At 43.4% G+C, this 19,044-nt stretch overlaps 1 protein-coding gene and 1 long non-coding RNA gene across 6 annotated transcripts in view; one reads left to right on the forward strand and one right to left on the reverse strand.

Annotated features, from left to right (window-relative positions):
- LOC143153681 (uncharacterized) overlaps positions 1 to 17,304 on the reverse strand; it is an 18,892-nt gene extending 1,588 nt beyond the window's left edge. For 2 of the 4 annotated variants that reach the window (XR_012993887.1, XR_012993893.1), the window contains exons 1-3: positions 16,969 to 17,304; positions 5,977 to 6,568; positions 1 to 1,748 (exon numbers count right to left, since the gene is read on the reverse strand). The exon at positions 1 to 1,748 is cut by the window's left edge and continues 1,588 nt beyond it. This is a non-coding gene — a long non-coding RNA (uncharacterized LOC143153681). Of the gene's footprint in view, positions 1,749 to 5,976; positions 6,569 to 6,783; positions 7,206 to 16,968 lie in introns of those variants that run through there. The other 2 variants (XR_012993891.1, XR_012993894.1) reach the window with 2 other exon arrangements.
- LOC143153649 (protein FAM13B) overlaps positions 1 to 19,044 on the forward strand; it is a 28,754-nt gene that overhangs the window by 1,307 nt on the left and 8,403 nt on the right. For both annotated transcript variants that reach the window (XM_076325079.1, XM_076325070.1), the window contains exons 2-4: positions 536 to 706; positions 3,065 to 3,446; positions 4,776 to 5,019. In XM_076325079.1, coding sequence (XP_076181194.1) covers positions 569 to 706; positions 3,065 to 3,446; positions 4,776 to 5,019 — 764 coding nt within the window. In that variant the 5' untranslated portion in view covers positions 536 to 568. The remainder of the gene's footprint in view (positions 1 to 535; positions 707 to 3,064; positions 3,447 to 4,775; positions 5,020 to 19,044) is intronic.

A 19,044-nucleotide genomic window follows, 5' to 3' on the forward strand; every position in this document is an offset into this window, starting at 1 on the left:
TCTGAACAAATTTTAATTTCTATATTTTATCGTTTTATCTCTGTAATAATTGCGACGACAGATTGCGCAGGTTCTCCCGATTAAGCGAAAGGATTAGGTCTGGGTTAGGTCCGTACCTCAGCGACCACTTTTCCAGAGCGTGTATATACGCTATTCGTATACGCTCTTCGCCCTCGTCGTTCTTCGAGGGCGTATATGTAAGCCCGCCGGAACGAAAGGGTTAAACCGCGTGCGATACGCATGTACGGTCCCGCTCGTTCTCGGTGGGAATTCGTCGCACGAGCTCGAGCGTCCTTAAACGGAAAAATGGGAAGCTCGATCGTATTTCGTACGCGTTCTGTATCGATGGATCTTTCCCCTTTTTGAAACACGAGCGAACGAACAAGTTTCTCAATCGCGCGGCGGTCAGTAATCGAGAACGTTCGTTGCTTTCGGTACGTGACGCGAAAGTAGAAGCTCGCTTGTTCGTTCGTTCGTGTAGTCAAGTGTTAATTAAGGGGTTGAAGGAATCAGTGGTTTTTGTCGGTTTTATCAGTGCGGCAGCGGGTCGCGGTGTAGGCAAAGTGGGATGAGACGCCCTCAGCAAGACCATCATCATCACCATCACCACAACAACCACAACCACCATCACCATCACCTTCACCATCATCACCATCATCATGGATCTTCGACGAGTCCTACGCGCTCTCGACAAACACTCGACAAGGTAATCCTCTCTTAAATCTATTCGTTATTTTATTTTAAATCCGTTTTCGTTTTCTTGTGGCACATTGGGTTGCTCGGGAAGTCGTTTCGTTCTCCCAAATGGAGAATATATGATTTAATAAAACGTTTATACGCTGTAAAAAAAATCGTGTTTCATTTTCACCAAAAAAAAAAAAAAAAAACAAATGACTTTCCGAACAACCCAATACTATAAATGTAATATTGTAAAGTGTACAATACTTTAAATGTAATACTGTACGGAGATGGGACGTATCGTCGCGAAGTACGCGCTCGGGCAACCGATCGGGGATGTAACGGACTCGCGAGACGATTTTCTTTTTAATAGTAATCGCGACAGTCGTATTAATGGAACCTTTAATAACGTTCTCTTGAATTTTCGTCCTCTTCGCTCGCAAGAGTGGTACGGAATAATAGCCCGATAATTACGGTTCGAACATTCGGTAGAATCGAGGGAGCAGATGAAATCGTGCAATATTTCTGAAGGGAACTCCGGAACAATTGTAGAACAAATTATATCAAGGAGAAGAGGCTGAATTGTGGAGTAACCCTCGTTCGTGTATCACCCGTTCAGAAGAAACTGAGAACGAAGTTATCGCACACGGTACTGGATTTCATCCGGTATCGAAAATTCGAATTTCTATATTTTTCATTGTGTATTCACGAGGGTATTGCCAATGGTCCGAGTGAAAATTCATCGAATAAAAATAAGTGATCTCGCGCAATCCTTTCCGGACTATTTTCAATCATACGTCGTTCGAATAGCTGTGCGAAATACTTCCCGATCGCTTGTAATTGAAAACAGACGGAACAAGGTTGTGTTTGGACTTATTTTCATCGGGTGAATCTCGCCAATTAATCGGAAATATTGGACGATGCAACGAAAGACGTAGAAATTTAATTTTCATCGCTGAGACGACACTCATCCAGCGCGCATGAATTATCGTACTCGTTCTCGTTATTGCTCTGCATCGCTCGCTCTCGGTGCATCCACTGTTTAATCTTCCCGCGGGGTCGCACACGTCCTGTAACAAAAAAAAAACAAAGAAAGTGGCAGGTACCCCGAATAACGAACAAAAGACGAGCAACTTTTCATTCGTGAACGATCGTATCGAAATTCGAATCCAAATTATACAACGATGTTGGAATCACGTGTTGCGGGAAAATTGATCCGAGTAATTGTTCGACCGAGAATGAAACGTCGGTGCACGTTGTTTTTGTTCGAATAAAATGTTCTCTATCACCGATGCAAACGCACGCACAACGTACAGACGGAGATTGTACCGTGTCGTGTTGGACCAATACTCGATTATTCAGGCAGCTTGATATTTCGATCGGAGCGAGACTTAATTTCATTTCCGATCCGAGAACTCGAAACAACTTGCGTTACTCGATTCCATTCAAACGCACGGAACAACTCGCGCTTATCCGGTTCTGTCGAGAATATTCGAAACAACTCGAGTTGCTCGATTACCGACCATTCCCTTGTTTCGAGTTCTCGGATCGGTCATTCGGATCGAACGTTCTCGCTTTTGTCGAGTATTCGAGCAGCACCGGTACCGTGTCAGCTCCGTGGACAAGGGAGAAAACGTGCACCGCGATATTCGATCGTAAGATAAAGATGAAAAAGTCGAGATGGTCGCGTCTGGCGGAGAAAAGAGAATTTTTTATGCTCGACGGTTTGCAACGAGAGAAATTTTCACTTGCACACACACGCACACACATAAGAACACATTCACAAGCGTTTGGTCACCGTCGCGTAAGCTCGATCGGTTGCTCGAGGTGTTGAACACCCGCGTTGCTATCTCTCGCGCGATATTTTAGTCGCACGTTGCACACGTTACGTATATTGGGTTGTTCGGAAAGACATTAAACGGGGAAAGGATAAATTAATTTACGAGTATGGTTAGTTTTCTATTTTGATAGTATTGTAGTCAAAGACACCGTTAATAATCATCGTTGCAATTTAAACAAAAATTTATCACCCGGATGTATTATGTATTGGGTTGTTCGGAAAGTGATTTCGTTTCCTTCTTTTTCTTGGTGAAAACGAAACACGATTCTTTTAGAGTGTATAAACATTTTATTAAATCATATATTCTCCATTTTGGAAAACGAAATAACTTTCCGAACAATCCAATAGATTCTTAAGATTTTTTCTTGTACGCTAGGTACACCTTGTTGATCACGACTAATCGCTCGAATCTCGTAAAACAATTACCGACTTATCTATTTCGGTAAAAATCATAAGTTGTCAAATTGACTGTGGGCAATTTTTAAAAACGAAATGACTTTCCGAACAACCCGATACAATTGGACGATACTTGACTCAATTCCGAAGGACGAGTCCCGTTTGGCGAAAGTGAAACGCGTACTGGCGGTGTCGTTGCTGGGTCGCAACGGTGGATCCACGAGGATCTTCGGCGCACGTCTGGACCTGGTGGAGTCGTACCTCGACACGGGTGTACCGTTCGTGGTGCACCGATTGTGCAGTTACATCGAAGCTTATGGATTTCAAAGCGCCGCCGTGTTCCGGCTGTCCGGCGGAAGCCCGAGACTGGCCGAAAGGCTGAGGGCCGCCTTCGAGAGAAGAGGAGATGCCGATTTGGAGGCCGCTGCGTGTCCACCGACCGCGGCGACGCTTCTGCGCCAGTATCTCAAGGAACTGCCCCAACCTGTTGTGCCGTCTACGCTCGTCGCCAGGCTGCTGACCGTTCATGCTCGTGAGCATCTCTTAACCGTAAATCGTTGTTCAGCCCTTACACGAGGGAGTAATCCCCGGACGAAAGTTTCGCGAGTCTCTTGAGCGTAAAAGTATCTGGTAATATTCCAACGCCCACGCAACGTGATTACGTACGTGAACCACTCGAGAACGAAAGAAACGGGGGATTCCTCCCCGAGATCGTTGCTCGGAGAGCACGCGCAACAGCCGAGCGTGTCCTCGGATCCAACGATCCTCCTCTCGGTTCGTTATCGCTTAACCCTTTGCACTCGAGGCTTCTTTGTTACTGAAAACTGACGCCTCGAGAAAATCCTTCAAGTCGTAAAATTAATCCGAAATGGAACATTTTTATATGCTTCGCGTACACGCGTTTACGCTCTACAAGAACGTAATATTGAAAGTCAAATTTGAATCCCAAACCACCAAGTTTTCCCGAATCGAGAATAGTACAGTGAATTAACTGGCGAGCGAGGATCCCCTCCCGAGTCCAAAGGGTTAACCCTTTGCACTCGAGGCTTCTTTGTTACTGAAAACTGACGCCTCGAGAAAATCCTTCAAGTCGTAAAATTAATCCGAAATGGAACATTTTTATATGCTTCGCGTACACGCGTTTACGCTCTACAAGAACGTAATATTGAAAGTCAAATTTGAATCCCAAACCACCAAGTTTTCCCGAATCGAGAATAGTACAGTGAATTAACTGGCGAGCGAGGATCCCCTCCCGAGTCCAAAGGGTTAACCCTTTGCACTCGAGGCTTCTTTGTTACTGAAAACTGATGCCTCGAGAAAATCCTTCAAGTCGTAAAATTAATCCGAAATGGAACATTTTTATATGCTTCGCGTACACGCGTTTATGCTCTACAAGAACGTAATATTGAAAGTCAAATTTGAATCCCAAACCACCAAGTTTTCCCGAATCGAGAATAGTACAGTGAATTAACTGGCGAGCGAGGATCCCCTCCCGAGTCCAAAGGGTTAACCCTTTGCACTCGAGGCTTCTTTGTTACTGAAAACTGACGCCTCGAGAAAATCCTTCAAGTCGTAAAATTAATCCGAAATGGAACATTTTTATATGCTTCGCGTACACGCGTTTATGCTCTACAAGAACGTAATATTGAAAGTCAAATTTGAATCCCAAACCACCAAGTTTTCCCGAATCGAGAATAGTACAGTGAATTAACTGGCGAGCGAGGATCCCCTCCCGAGTCCAAAGGGTTAACCCTTGGATCGTCGCGAACGTTGTTCCGTGTGGCTTCTATAGGTGATAAAAGAAAAAGAATACGTATTTTTTTTTCAAGAGCATCCCCTGCCATTTTCTTCTCGTTTCCAGAGCACTACGCGAACGATCGCGAGCGTTGGATCGGCTCGACGAAAGAGCTACTCTCGGGTCTTCCGTCTTCTCACTATCGCTTGCTCGGCTACCTGGCGATCTACCTGAGCAAGTACGAGGCCAGACATGGACGCGGCGCCGGCGTCTGCGGCGTCTTCGCCCCCGTGATACTACCGCACGTGCCACCCGCCACTACGCTCCTGAGGGACATACTCGCCGAGGCGTCCGTGCTCTTTGCCGACTGGTAAGTTTGTTCTGTGAGTCGATTTGTCAATTTTTTTTTTTAATCTCACGCGTTCTACCGAGAACACTCTTCGCTCGGGGAACACGACGTTCTACGGTCACGATTTCATTTTTTTTTATCAATTCTTCGGCCACGACGTTTCACGTAATACATTATAAGTTATACGTTACTGGTTATTCTTTATACGTTAGACGTTATATGTTATACGTTATACGTTAGACGTTATATGTTATATGTTATACGTTATACGTTATACGTTATACGTTATACGTTATACGTAATATGTTATTCATTTTTCATTATACGTTATACGTTACACGTTATACGTCATACGTTACACGTTATTCGTTATTCGTTATACGTTACACGTTACACGTTACACGATACTCGTTATTCGTTACACATTACACGTTACACGTTACACGTTACTCGTTACTCATTACTCGTTATTCGTTATTCGTTATTCGTTATTCGTTATTCGTTATTCGTTATTCGTTATTCGTTATTCGTTATTCGTTATTCGTTATTCGTTATTCGTTATTCGCTATTCGCTATTCGTTATTCGCTATTCGTTATTCGTTATGCGTTATGCGTTATGCGTTATGCGTTATGCGTTATGCGTTATGCGTTATGCGTTATGCGTTATGCGTTATGCGTTATGCGTTATGCGTTATGCGTTATGCGTTATGTGTTATACGTTATACGTTATACGTTATACGTTATACGTTATACGTTATATATTACACGTAATACGTTGTACGTTATTCGTTATTCTTTATAAGTTGTTGTCACGGACACGATTTCATTTTCTTCTTTGTTTTTTATTCAATTCTTCGGCCACGACGTTTCACGGTCACGAGAGTTGCGTAAAACTGTATTAAAGCCAAGTGGAAGGAAAGCTCTCCTAAACGGATACCGCGAATTAGTAACGGATACAACCAACAGTAGCCGACTTACTTTGTTGACCAGCATTCGAATCGGATCCGATTACCACCTCGTACGTATGCATCGACCGCGTTAGCTATTACGTAAGCAACATCGTAGGCCAGGTGACAACGACGACGACGACGACGACGACGACGACGACGTATTCTCATCGACGAATCGTATCCTTCGAAACGGTGAACCTCCGCGACCGTGTTCCAGATTTTCTCTCTGTTTTATACCAGTTTGTAGAAACTCCCCGTTAAAAGTTCGGGTCCCCACCTCGATAATAGTACCGAGAGCTCTGGATCCCATTGGCGCCGGCCACGCACCCCGACGTGGTCCAGAGGTAACTCGAGTTTCATCCACCGATAGAAAAATTATATTTTTCACGTTCCGTTCGCACGCGACCTTGTTCCGATTATTTTTAATTTAGAGTCATTGAAGGTTCCTCAGAAGCGATCCGAGCAGCGTATAATTAAAGACAGTCGGAATAAGGCCGTGTTCGAACTCGACTTCACCGGGAAGAGAACCTTGTTGCCGATCCCCCGTCCGATGGTACATTTTAATAACAAATTTATTTTGTTATCCGCGTCCGTCTCCAGGTCGCTCGGTCTTCGAATCACTGGAAACGAAAAATCGTCTTTCAAGATTCGAATCTTCCAACAGATGTGAACAAAAAATCGATTGGTTCTCTTTTTTTTTTTTTTAACCTTTCGCGAAAACAACACTCGGTTTACATTTCACGGACGTAACCCGTTCTCTCTTCCCCTCGCGCGTGCAATTCCTCCGCTATCGAACAAGCAGATCCGACTAATTGAGATACCAATATCGCCTCACCGTTCGTAAAGAAGCGAAGATTCTAATTGGACCCTCGTAAGCTCGAGAATCTCATCCGTTCGGGGAGACGTTGTTATATCTTGACCCGGGGCAAATTTGTCTAGACTTTGAACTTTTCCCGTTTGCTTGCAAACACCCAGCTTACGAGTAAATCACGCCTGAAATAGAGGGTGATAATGTGCTCGTTCGACGCGTGTATCTGTCCGTGATAAACGTTTCATTCGGTAACGACGATATTGCGTAACACGGTGGTTGATCACCTTTTATTCGTTTCTGTCCTCCGGCCTAGAAACGGAACGAACGTCGCTCGAAATTATCACGCGATCGTGTCACGCGGTAACGTTCCCCTCTATAATCCCGTGTTTACCTTCGAATCTACGGTTTCTCGTCTCGCGCGTTAATATGCAGATTCGGCGATCTTTTCGTATTTCTTCCCCCCCACTCTGAATTCCTCGACCGGTCCCACGGGTAACGAAACAAACGGTTAACGATAAATAAAGCGCGACACGGACGATGGGACCGTGCGCGAACACCGCGCGAATCGTCGCGTTGAGAATATACAAATCGCAAGAGGCAATTACGAAACGGGCTATTATCGCGCCGGTTAGCTGCTCTCGACGAAGCCAAATCGATCGGTCGGGGTCCGCCTTGTACGCACGTTGCCCGCACGTGTCGAAGGCGCCTGCTCCGGCTCGGTTCGCGTGCATCACGAGGGCTCGAGTCGAATTCGGTTCCTCGGTACGAGCAGGTACGATTTTAACGCTACAGTTACAGCGCCGGTGAACGTGTTCCTGTCTGTATCGGATCGTATACTAGGTTGTTCGATAAGTTTCGTCGCTTTTTTCCATTGCGAAGAAACGTACTACGACGCTTCAACTTTGAACGTTATCACTTAACTTCAACGTTATGTTGAAAGTTATATTGGGTTGTTCGGAAAATTATTTCGTTTTTTTTTTTTTTTTTTTTTTTTGTGAAAATGAAACACGATTTTTTCAGAGTGTATGAATATTTTATTTAATTGTACATTCTCCATTTTTGGAGAACGAAACCACTTTTAGAATAATCCGATAATATACGAACGACAAATCTGTGCGAGACTTTACATATGTTTATCGAACGGTGGTGTGAAATCTTTAGAAAAAAGATATTACGTATCTGCGGAGTTGAACGGGGAGGAAAGGGTAAATTAATTTACGAGTATCGTTAGTTTTCTATTTTGATAATATTGTAGGCAAAGACACCGTTAGTAATTATAATTGCGATTTAAACAAAAATTGATCATTCGAATATATTATGTATTGGATTGTTCGGAATGTTGTTTCGTTTTTTTTTTTTTTTTTTGGTGAAAATGAAACAGGATTTTTTAAGGGTGCATAAACATTTTATTAAATTATATATTCTTCATTTTCGAAAACGAAATTACTTTCCGAACAACCTAATAATAGCTCCATTTCTTATCGAACGGAAAAAAAACTTATCGAGCAACCTATTACGTATTTAAGTTAAACGGGGAAAGGGTAAATTAATTTACGAGTATCGTTAGATTTCTATTTCGATAATCGTCCAGGAATATTTTAAGCAAAGACACCGTTAATAATTATAATTGTAATTTAAACAAAAATTGATCACCCGAATATATCGTGTACGAACGGTTAATTGAGAGAGTGCAACAACATATTCGGTTGTTCGGAAGTTATTTCGTTTTTTTTGGTGAAAATGAACCACGATTTTTTTAGAATGTATAAACATTCTATTAAATCATATATTCTCTATTCTGGAAAACGAAATAACTTTCCGAACAATCCAATAGATTCTTAAGATTTTTTCTTGTACACTAGGTACACCTTGTTGATCACGACTAATCGCTCGAATCTCGTAAAACAATTACCGACTTATCTATTTTGCTAAAAATCATAAATTGTCAAATTGACTGTGGGCAATTTTTAACTATCGCGAGTTAATGTTTACCAAAACTTTCGTCCCAAAGAGCCACTCGTTTCACTTAATTCTGATTCTGTTACTCGCGTTTGCACTTCGGCTAATAAATACTCTGTATCTCTCGACTTTTACAACGTATCTTTCGCGAAATTTCGTCATCGGTTAAACAATCTTTCGTAATCTTTGTTTCTTTAATTTACTCGCTGTGTGTTATTTTTCTTTGCGATTAAATGAGTTTATTCTTCCGTAAACAAACAAACAAACAAACAAACAAACAAACAAACAAATAAATAAATAAAAAGGAGTTCTAAACAGGGTAAAATTAACCAGTTTGTTGGTCGCAGTGTTAACGGGACGCGAGCGTTTCGTGACACGCGAAAAATCAGTTCTCTCCCGGGTCTTGTCGTTTTCCTCTATTCTTCGTTTTTTCGACGTCACCGGGACCCAGCCACTTTGAATACTCAAATAACGCGTTATCTTATTATTTCACGGTTACCTCGTTTCTTTTTTTTCTTTCCAAATACAAATTACGCTATCTCGTTTCGCGGAACGTAGCTCGTACGTAACGATAACGTTCACGTGTTTGAAACAACGTAGGCACCCGGTATCACGGATAACGTCGATCGGGTACTCGTCGTACGCGAACAAATCGATACAATACGAGCTTATTTCGAGGGACGTCGCGGGGCAGACAAGAGAAGATCCGTTTACTTTGAACGTTCGTTCCTCGTTTGCATTCGGCAATAAAATTTGTCCGGGTCTGTTATTTAATTGACCGTTAGGAGGAGAAATTTCAGCTCGGCGGAACTTTCACCGAGCATGCGCGTGCATCGAATTCTTTTCTATCCGTTCGCGCGTTCAGCGGAATTTACACGCACGTAGTAGTATCATCCGTCGACCTTCGACGATCGATATCGATACCCGTTCATCGCGTCCGTTCGTCATCCTGTTGAAAATACGCGCGGTGGACCTAAGGTAACCTTGTTCAAATTATTCAACGTCATGACGGACGTTCTTGAAAACACTCTCGATATATCCATACTTATTTTTCCATCGACGTTCAAGGAACACGCGGCGCGTTCTCGCATAGCAATACATATCGCGGGTACACGTACGTGCGCACAGTTCGCGTGATGGTGGTGGTGGTGGTGGTGGTGGACGAAAGGTGAACGGGGCGCTATTGATAAAACGCTTAATTGGTTGACGAATTTCGTCGAAACTCGTCGAAGGAAAAAAAAAACTTTTTTTTTTCTTTTCAACGCTCGCGTCTAAAACAGGATCCGGTGACGAAATCGATATCTTGTTATTGCCACATCGTGCTGAAATATTTCCGATTCGACGAAATCTCGGCCACGCGACGCACAATTAACCGCCACCCTGGTCGCTTGCATCGCACGCTCGCGCGAAACTCGTACGACCTCGAGTGAATTCCGTGGGTCGTTGAAAAAAAACCCAGGAAGCGATATACGCGATTTAACGAACGCTCCGAGGTAAATCGTTGATAGTAACCTTGGATCGTTGCGGGTGATCGTCGTCGGATTCTGCGCGCTTGCAAATTTCTACGAAATTATCGCAAAATTCGAAACGAAGATCGAGTGGATGAAAGATGGATAGATGAAATCAAGATAGTAGATAAAAGTAGAGAGATGTCCACTAATACCGATCGATCGGATATTCTTCGCAGGTTGACAAATTTCTAGAAAATTATCGCAAAATTCGAAACGAAAATCGACGAGTGGATAGTACATAAAATTAAGATAGTAGGTAAAAGTAGAAAGATGTCCACTAATAGAGAATACCGATCGATCGGATATTCTTCTCAGTTGATCGTCGTCGGATTCTGCACGCTTACAAATTTCTACGAAATTATCGCAAAATTCGAAACGAAGATCGAGTGGATGAAAGATGGATAGATGAAATCAAGATAGTAGATAAAAGTAGAGAGATGTCCACTAATACCGATCGATCGGATATTCTTCGCAGGTTGACAAATTTCTAGAAAATTATCGCAAAATTCGAAACGAAAATCGACGAGTGGATAGTACATAAAATTAAGATAGTAGGTAAAAGTAGAAAGATGTCCACTAATAGAGAATACCGATCGATCGGATATTCTTCTCAGTTGATCGTCGTCGGATTCTGCACGCTTACAAATTTCTACGAAATTATCGCAAAATTCGAAACGAAGATCGAGTGGATGAAAGATGGATAGATGAAATCAAGATAGTAGATAAAAGTAGAGAGATGTCCACTAATACCGATCGATCGGATATTCTTCGCAGGTTGACAAATTTCTAGAAAATTATCGCAAAATTCGAAACGAAAATCGACGAGTGGATAGTACATAAAATTAAGATAGTAGGTAAAAGTAGAAAGATGTCCACTAATAGAGAATACCGATCGATCGGATATTCTTCTCAGTTGATCGTCGTCGGATTCTGCACGCTTACAAATTTCTACGAAATTATCGCAAAATTCGAAACGAAGATCGAGTGGATGAAAGATGGATAGATGAAATCAAGATAGTAGATAAAAGTAGAGAGATGTCCACTAATACCGATCGATCGGATATTCTTCGCAGGTTGACAAATTTCTAGAAAATGATCGCAAAATTTGAAACGAAAATCGTCGAGTGGACGAAAGATAGATAGATGAAATCAAGATAAAAGTAGAGAGATGTCCATTAACGGAGAATACCGATATATTAGGATATTCTTCGCAGAAAGAAAGTCATCGCGCGATGTGCCAACTAGGATGTAGATCGCGAACATTACGATAGACAATAGCCGAGTATCGTCTTCGATTTCAGACAATTCGAGCGACGACACCGCTGGCACGCAACGCACCGTGATATAAATTGAACGATTAAAACCAGACGCCCGCACTATCGTCGATTACGAGGCGATAAAGTTACAGTCGATGATTATAACCCGTCCGGGCACCCTTTACGCGAATTCTAGATACTCTTCACCGTTCGACGATTCGATCCATCCATGAAACGCGATGGCTGACTTCCTTTTACAACGTACAAGAACCACTTATCAAACGGGGAGAGTAGTAAAATAAATTCTCGCGTAATGGCCAATTCTGTAGAATAATTTCATCGATTCCCAATGGACTGGTTATTAACGGTGTACTTTAAACAGATGATGAAACATTCGACTTCTCCTTCCCCCACCCCCCTCCGTAATCCATCTTCACTGTAATTGTAACTGTACAGAAGGAAACGAGAGACTCGGATCGCTAATAACGCACCGGTTAGAATATTCTCCGTTCGTTTCACCGGTTAAGGAAGCTATTCTATCGCGACAGCACGAGCAAACGTTGCCCGATCTTTAGAAAACCGTATTAAGTTCGCAGTCGAGTAGCTCGATATTACCCACCGACGAACAATTCTTCATTGTGGGTAATATCGATTACCGTGTCTCCCCCACGAGGAAGTTGGCGCCGTGTGACTTACAGTCGAACGCTTAAACTATATTTAACGATGATACTCGATTTCATCGATCCTCTTTCGCACGAGTTTTCCGACCGATGATTTAAACCGTTGAACCGAACAGAGAGAGAGTCATCAAAGTTATAATTCCTTGTTTAGTCACGACCGTGGAAATCGCTGTTTTGCCAGCGAAATGCTCATCGAGAATAAGAGCTCTTTCATGCGAGATGAGAGTCAGAGATGTAAAGTCCATGCTGACAGTGTCTCTCGATACGCGTACTTACTCACGCACGGTTACAATTCGAACGAATACTCGCAAAATGAGAAATGAACGAAATCAACGTTTCGTTAGCCGCGACGTTTGTACGAATTAAATTTTTATTTTTCATCGACGAGTAACGGGGTGAAAATGTGCGTATAAAAAATTGTGCCCCGCTTTCGATTCTCGGTCGAACAGAGTGCCTCGCAAAACTGTCTTCAGCGGACACCAGACATTAGACAAGACACGTAGGTGTAATAAAAGCGATGCAGATCGCGAACGTTACTATCGTGGGTGACGTACGGATCGATTACGGTATCCGAAGATTTTGCAAAATCCACGAAGAGATCATTCGCCGTCCCGTACCACGTGGAAACAGATACTCGTGGAAAAATCGTGTGTCTCGGTACTCCGGTGCTACGCAAGAGGCTATTCCAGGCACTGTTTACGATAATATCGACGTTATTTTTACAACAAATGATTACCGTTCACCTCGAAATTGCAAAAAGTATTTCTATTCCGCGTTTAGACTTTGCACCTTTTTTTTCTTCTCTCTCTCTCTCTCTCTCCTTTTCTTTCCCACGAAGTTTACCGCATTTAAAAATAGCAGTGTCGAACGTAGGTTATAGAAACAATTTCTCCTCTTTAAAATTCGGAACGTCGATCGATAATTATGACGATGCTCCAGATGTATTTTATACGTCCCGTATTATCGTCGAAAAAATTAAATTTTTCTAGATTCTTCAATTAGACCAGTTTCGTAATTACTTACGCAGATGGTATCAGTTAGTGATCTCGCGATAAAAGATATACGCGTCGGATGAAACGGCCTTGACATAGGCGAAACAATAATATATCACGCGTCACGACGCGTAGATGTTACCCTACCCAGATATTCTGGTTGAATTTATCCTAAGTTTGCCGGCAAACTGCGCAGTTCCACGGTTTAGCTCGAGGGGATCGAGCAAAGTATGACGACTCGTGACTATGCTAACCACGGTTCGGCAAATAGTAAACTTTTTAACACCGTTTGTATTTCTTGTCCGCGCTCGAGCTGAAATTTGTTACGCAAAATTTCAATTCCAGTCCCGCGTCGAAGTCGTTCGACCGAATTAAATTCAATTCTCGGAAAGGTTTGTCGAACGGCGATGTTTTCCAAACGAGAACGTATCGCCGAGAATCACCGGAATCCCTCGATTCCGCTCGAAAAGACCCACCTAAGCCTCGAAAGCTTGCCTAAATTTAAACCGATCCCCCACAAATATTACAATGCGCTTTTTCCGTAACGGGAGGAGAGATTTACGAGAGGCTCCACACGTCCCGAAGCAGGAACGATATCTGCGGAAATTTACAACGATACACCGACGACTCGATCGACTGCTTTTAAATTTGTCGCGAACGTTTCACGACCGTTGAATAACGTGAATCGATGCAATTAATAATTTCATCGAGTTGTTTTTTTAAGAGCGAATATACAACAATGAACCGACTCGATCGACTGCTTTCGAATTTGTCACGAACGTATAGCGATGATTGAATAACGTTAGGACAATTTCGTAAATCGATGCAATTAATAATTTCGTCCAATTATTTTGTTAAAAATGCATTTGTAACGATAAACCGACTCGATCGACTGCTTTCGAATTTGTCACGTACGTTTAACAATTATTAAGTAACATTAGGTAAATCGATGCAATTGATAATTTTATCAAGTTATTTTTTTAAGAGCGAATATACAATACAATAACAATAATCGTAAATTTGTCACGAACGTTTAACGATTATTAAATAACGTTAGGAAAATTTCGTAAATCGATGCAATTAATAATCTCGTCGAATTATTTTTTTAAGAATGCATTTATAACGATAAACCGACCCAATCGACTGCCTTCGAATTTCTCACGAACGTTTAACGACCATTGAACAACGTTAGGAAAATTTCGTAAATCGCTGCAATTAACAATTAACAATTTCGAGAACACTTTTATAAAAATGGTCCCGTACCCCATTAGATTTCGAACGAGCGATCGTATCGATGTAACGCATCTCGCAAAAATATCTCATGTCCTCATGGATTATCTTTTATGAACGAAAATAGAAAGGCAAGAATGGTGGACGATTCTCGAGCGCTACCATATGTATGTATACGCGCATACGTGGTTTCTTGCACGCGAATGACGAGTCACGCGCTCGTACTCTCGCAGACCTTGAGTCCAAGATTCGTAGCTGCTCCCGTTCACCCTGAAGGGAGACGATTCTTCCTCAATCCGGTGAAAGTTGAAAAAATCCTCCATTGTCGACTGCGCGCGACACCGAACTCGCTCGTACCGCTGGAAAATTCCAGCGCCCTTAACCTTCGAGAAGCTTTCACGTTGTAGCCGATTCGATTGACCATTCGCGGCGGTTGAAGCGTGCCGATGAATAAATTTCAATGTTTACACTGCAACTCCCCCCCGGTGGTCCGAATAATTTTAACACCTCGTTCGAGCGGTACCTACCTTCTCGAGGTGCATCTTTCCGAACGAAATCCATGCGAATGTTCCGAAAAATAATTTTCTCCGTCTATCGAAAATTTTCCTTTCATCGAAAACGACGTAACACCGGATTCGTACACGTGGGAAGTCTATGCGGACAACGTAATCGATATTGTTTATATCCTGAGGACGATACTTCCGTTCCACGTTACATCGAACTTTCAAAGGTGTAAAAATAAAAGTTTACTTCAGGCGTAAATGGAATAAAAAAAAAAAAAAAAAAAAAAACCTGAACGGAGACGAACACGTCGGGACGTTCGAGTGTGTAACGTTTAATTTTTCCAAGGTGAAATTTTTCCTTTATTGGAAAACACAGCAAGAAATTTTATTTGAGTTTCTTTACGTGGAATTCTCTTTGCAATTAATACGAAACAATCTTTATCGACACGCTCGATTCATACCAAACGTTTCTACAAATAACAAATACATTGGGTTGTTCGGAAAGTCACTTCGTTTTCCAAAATGGAGAATATATAATTCGATGAAATATATATACACTCTAAAAAAATCGTGTTTCATTTTCACAAAAAAAAAAAAAAAAAAACGAAATGACTTTCCAAACGACCCAATATATACCGAGACGAACCAAAAAATTACACGAGGCGATCATCGTCATCCGTGGTTCCAGTTTTACTCAAAATTGAATCCCACCTGAAAATGTGCCTACAAAACCTAAATACAACGATTCGTTGAGATTGAAGCTAAAGTAAAGAATTTTGTTTCAACAATCGAAACGTAATCACGGAGTATCGAAGCGTGTTCCTTTTCCCCGCGGAGATAAAATTTTTTCGAAAAAATTTTTCACCGTTACGATCGTTTCCTTTTCCCGTAGATCGAGGAGTAAGAAAAAAAAAACAGAAACCCATTCCGGTTCCACGAGTCGAACGAAACGAAACGCAGATATCGAATTAGCATTGATTGGTATTCGTGACTACTTATTGAACTTGATCTCAGCGCTAGTCACGAGTGGTCGCGTGTCCGACCAACGTCTCCTCGTCGTTACAAACGTCTTCTGTGCATTCTAGTCATTCAAGGCAGCGATCCAGCAATGACGTAACATCCCTAATAGGTATCGTCGGTCTCTTAAATGTGCCCACGTGCATACAGACGATTACCCGGAATCGTTACAGTGTGTTCTCTGTATCCGTATTCGGGGGAAGAGTCACCGGGTTCGGTACAAGCCGGTTTCAACGGGCCGCGCGCGTGTCTGCCAACGAAAATAGTCCGTGATTCGAGCTCTCACTCCGCGAAACTCAGCCTGGGAATTTGAACATAACTACAGATCGAATCGCCGATAGACCTAAACGTTGCCCCGTTTAAGATCGGTTGCCACATCGAGAGAGAAAAACGAACGGTTGGGTACACGATCTCTCGAGTTCCATCGAGCATCATCGGCTTTCGCGCTGTTAGCGCCATTAGCATCGATGGGTTGCACTCGTCCCGTCCGCACGATGATTCTCCGTGCTTGAAATCGTTGCAACCGTGTCTTTCCCGCTACCGTTCGCGAGATCTCGTTGCTAAGAAATTTCCGAAAACAGCGCTCTCGCGGACGACTCGTTTGTTTCGTTGTCGCGAACGGAGTTTCAGGAAACACGTTCGTTCCTGAACGCCTCGCGTTCGAGGAGAAGATGCGCGCCTGTTGCCGGTGATTTTACGATGTGGCTCCGCGCTAAATGTACATCGTCGACCAGAAATAACACCGTTGACGTCAAGACGCCAAATGCGCGATCACAAGGTGCCTAAGCATCCAGCGACCATTCGACGACCCGCCGTGGCACGTTTCGTTTACGCGGCGAACAGATGGTCGTTACGATCATATCGAGGGAGCATCGATTTACAAAGCCCCGACGAGCCAACGCTCCAATTTACTCGTACGCGCGTTACATGTTTCTCAATAAACGTACAGGTTCGGTTCGCTCGATCGTTGAACCGTTGCTATTACGACACGAGATACGAAATGAAGTAATCTGCGTACCGTACGGTCGTCCGTACCGAGCACCGTGTGCACACAAACTTACCTTTTACTTTCTCGATCGATAGGACAGGCATTTTCTTCCGCGAAACGAACGAAACGAACGCACCCGAAAATCCGTTCGTCGTGCCTCCGTTTGCTGGTGAACGCGCTCGATTGGATACGGTTCGATTCGGGAAACAATCACGCGTCGTCGTATTTGCCAGCGTCTGACTAGAAACGATCCAATTCTCCTTCGGTGGTTGCACGGATTGACTGACCGGCGGTTGGTATAGATTCAGACTTGTCCGTAGAGGTGATTTTTCTTAAACATAGAGCGTATATCGAAACAGTCGCTACATTAACCGCGAAGTTGTTGGCTGCGAGACAAGCTCCGAACCGGTTCTGAGGTGTTTGTATCTTCCGACGCACCATAGGAAACCACGCGTGGCTCGCGCGGTGCTTATCAACCATTGCAAAGAAAACAGGACGCGGCGTTTCCTTTCGACTTGTTTGTCGAAACGTTTGATAAAGTTTTTTTTTCTTTAAGCGAGAGAAAAGTATCGAGTGACGGTGAACGATCGACCGCGTTGAATCCGATCGCTCGACGATGTCCGCGGCTGGTGTTGGAAATTTCAACGAACGTGATCGAAATAAAAACGAATTATTATAAAGAAAATAAAAATCAGAAACGAAAAGGAAATATTATACGGGGGAAGAGAGAAATTTTCAGAGACTGTACTGTAATAGAATATGTGAGTATTAACGGGTGATATTCTTGCGGATAATTATTTCCAACGAATCAACGAAGCCACGTAGCCAGATATAGGAAATCACTCGAAGTTAGGAGAATAATTGCGCAGAGTGCTAAAACAAGCGTTGAAACAAATTCTAATGTTTCCGAGCAATCGATACGTACGACGGTTAATCGTAGTCGAATAAGAAAGAGGGAATAGTATCAGCGGGAGAATTTTCTGTCCGTATTATGCGCGATTAAATATTTAATGTATTATTTTCTATGCTCGACGGTTCCCCCACCGATTTGCATTCGCCATTTGCTTTTTTCCCCGATACGACGTGTCGAAGTGTCGAAAAGGGTCACGAAGCCTTTGAACTCCCGATTGAAAGAATTCGAGTGTTTCGAGCCGATGCGGTCTTATCGTTGTAAATTTCGAGGAATCGATAGTTTACGCCGATCGGTCGCGGTCGTAATTGCACGAAATCGTGTTTCCATTCCTGTCGCCGGGTACGGACGGAGAAAGGGTTTCCATTCGATCGGTCGAGGCTGTCACGTGCGCATAATACGCCTTGCGGCCGGCTTACGGAAAGCCGCGTCACGCGCGAAGACGCACACCAAGATCTGTGTCAGTGCACCGTGAGCGCCAGAATATAGACGAGGGTCGGCCGGTGGCTGGCGCAGTCTGATTTCCGACTCGTTCGTGCCACGTACGTGTTCGGATCTATCGAAGGTGTGTTTTCCACGGCAACGTCGAAACCACGGTAACGTGGCGCGCCCGTGAACGTGAACTGTGTTAAATCGTTTACCTTGGCCCCTGTGCGGTTAATTCGTTTGTATCTATACGACGACGATTCGCGCGACGCTCTTGAGCGGTTCTGCACGCCTGTTATGCGGCAAACCAGTGTTATTCGTTCCTAAACGATCTGGCGTGCTGAAAACTCCCATACGAAACGCGGCAACGGGGCGTGTTGTGTGTTCGTCCAACGAAAAATTGTGTTCCTTGCGCGCGAGACGATCCGAGACACTCTCCTTGTCACTCTCGCAACCTAGTACTACGAGCAGACGGCCATAAATGTTTCATCGAATCACCGAGAGACTCGTCTTCGCGCCGGTGGTCCGCCATTGGAAAAGAAAGTTGGTGTTCATGATTACATGAGTAGCCGCTACCGGAAAAAGGGATTCGCGTACAGTGAGTTTTCCACGTTTTTTTCTTCACACCGGTATGGCAACCGGACACGCGAGGAGCTGTCGCGAGCATTCGAATATCTACGGTCTTGAGAAGAGTCGCGTGGTTACCCCGCTCCCTCCCCCCTACCCCACGTCATAATTGTATCTCCCTCGCTCTCGTTCTTTCGCACCTTCGTCCCCAATGTATACAAAGGGGAACGAGTTGGAGAGATACGT

This window comes from Ptiloglossa arizonensis, chromosome 1 (assembly GCF_051014685.1).
Source record: "Ptiloglossa arizonensis isolate GNS036 chromosome 1, iyPtiAriz1_principal, whole genome shotgun sequence".
Taxonomy (NCBI): domain Eukaryota; kingdom Metazoa; phylum Arthropoda; class Insecta; order Hymenoptera; family Colletidae; genus Ptiloglossa; species Ptiloglossa arizonensis.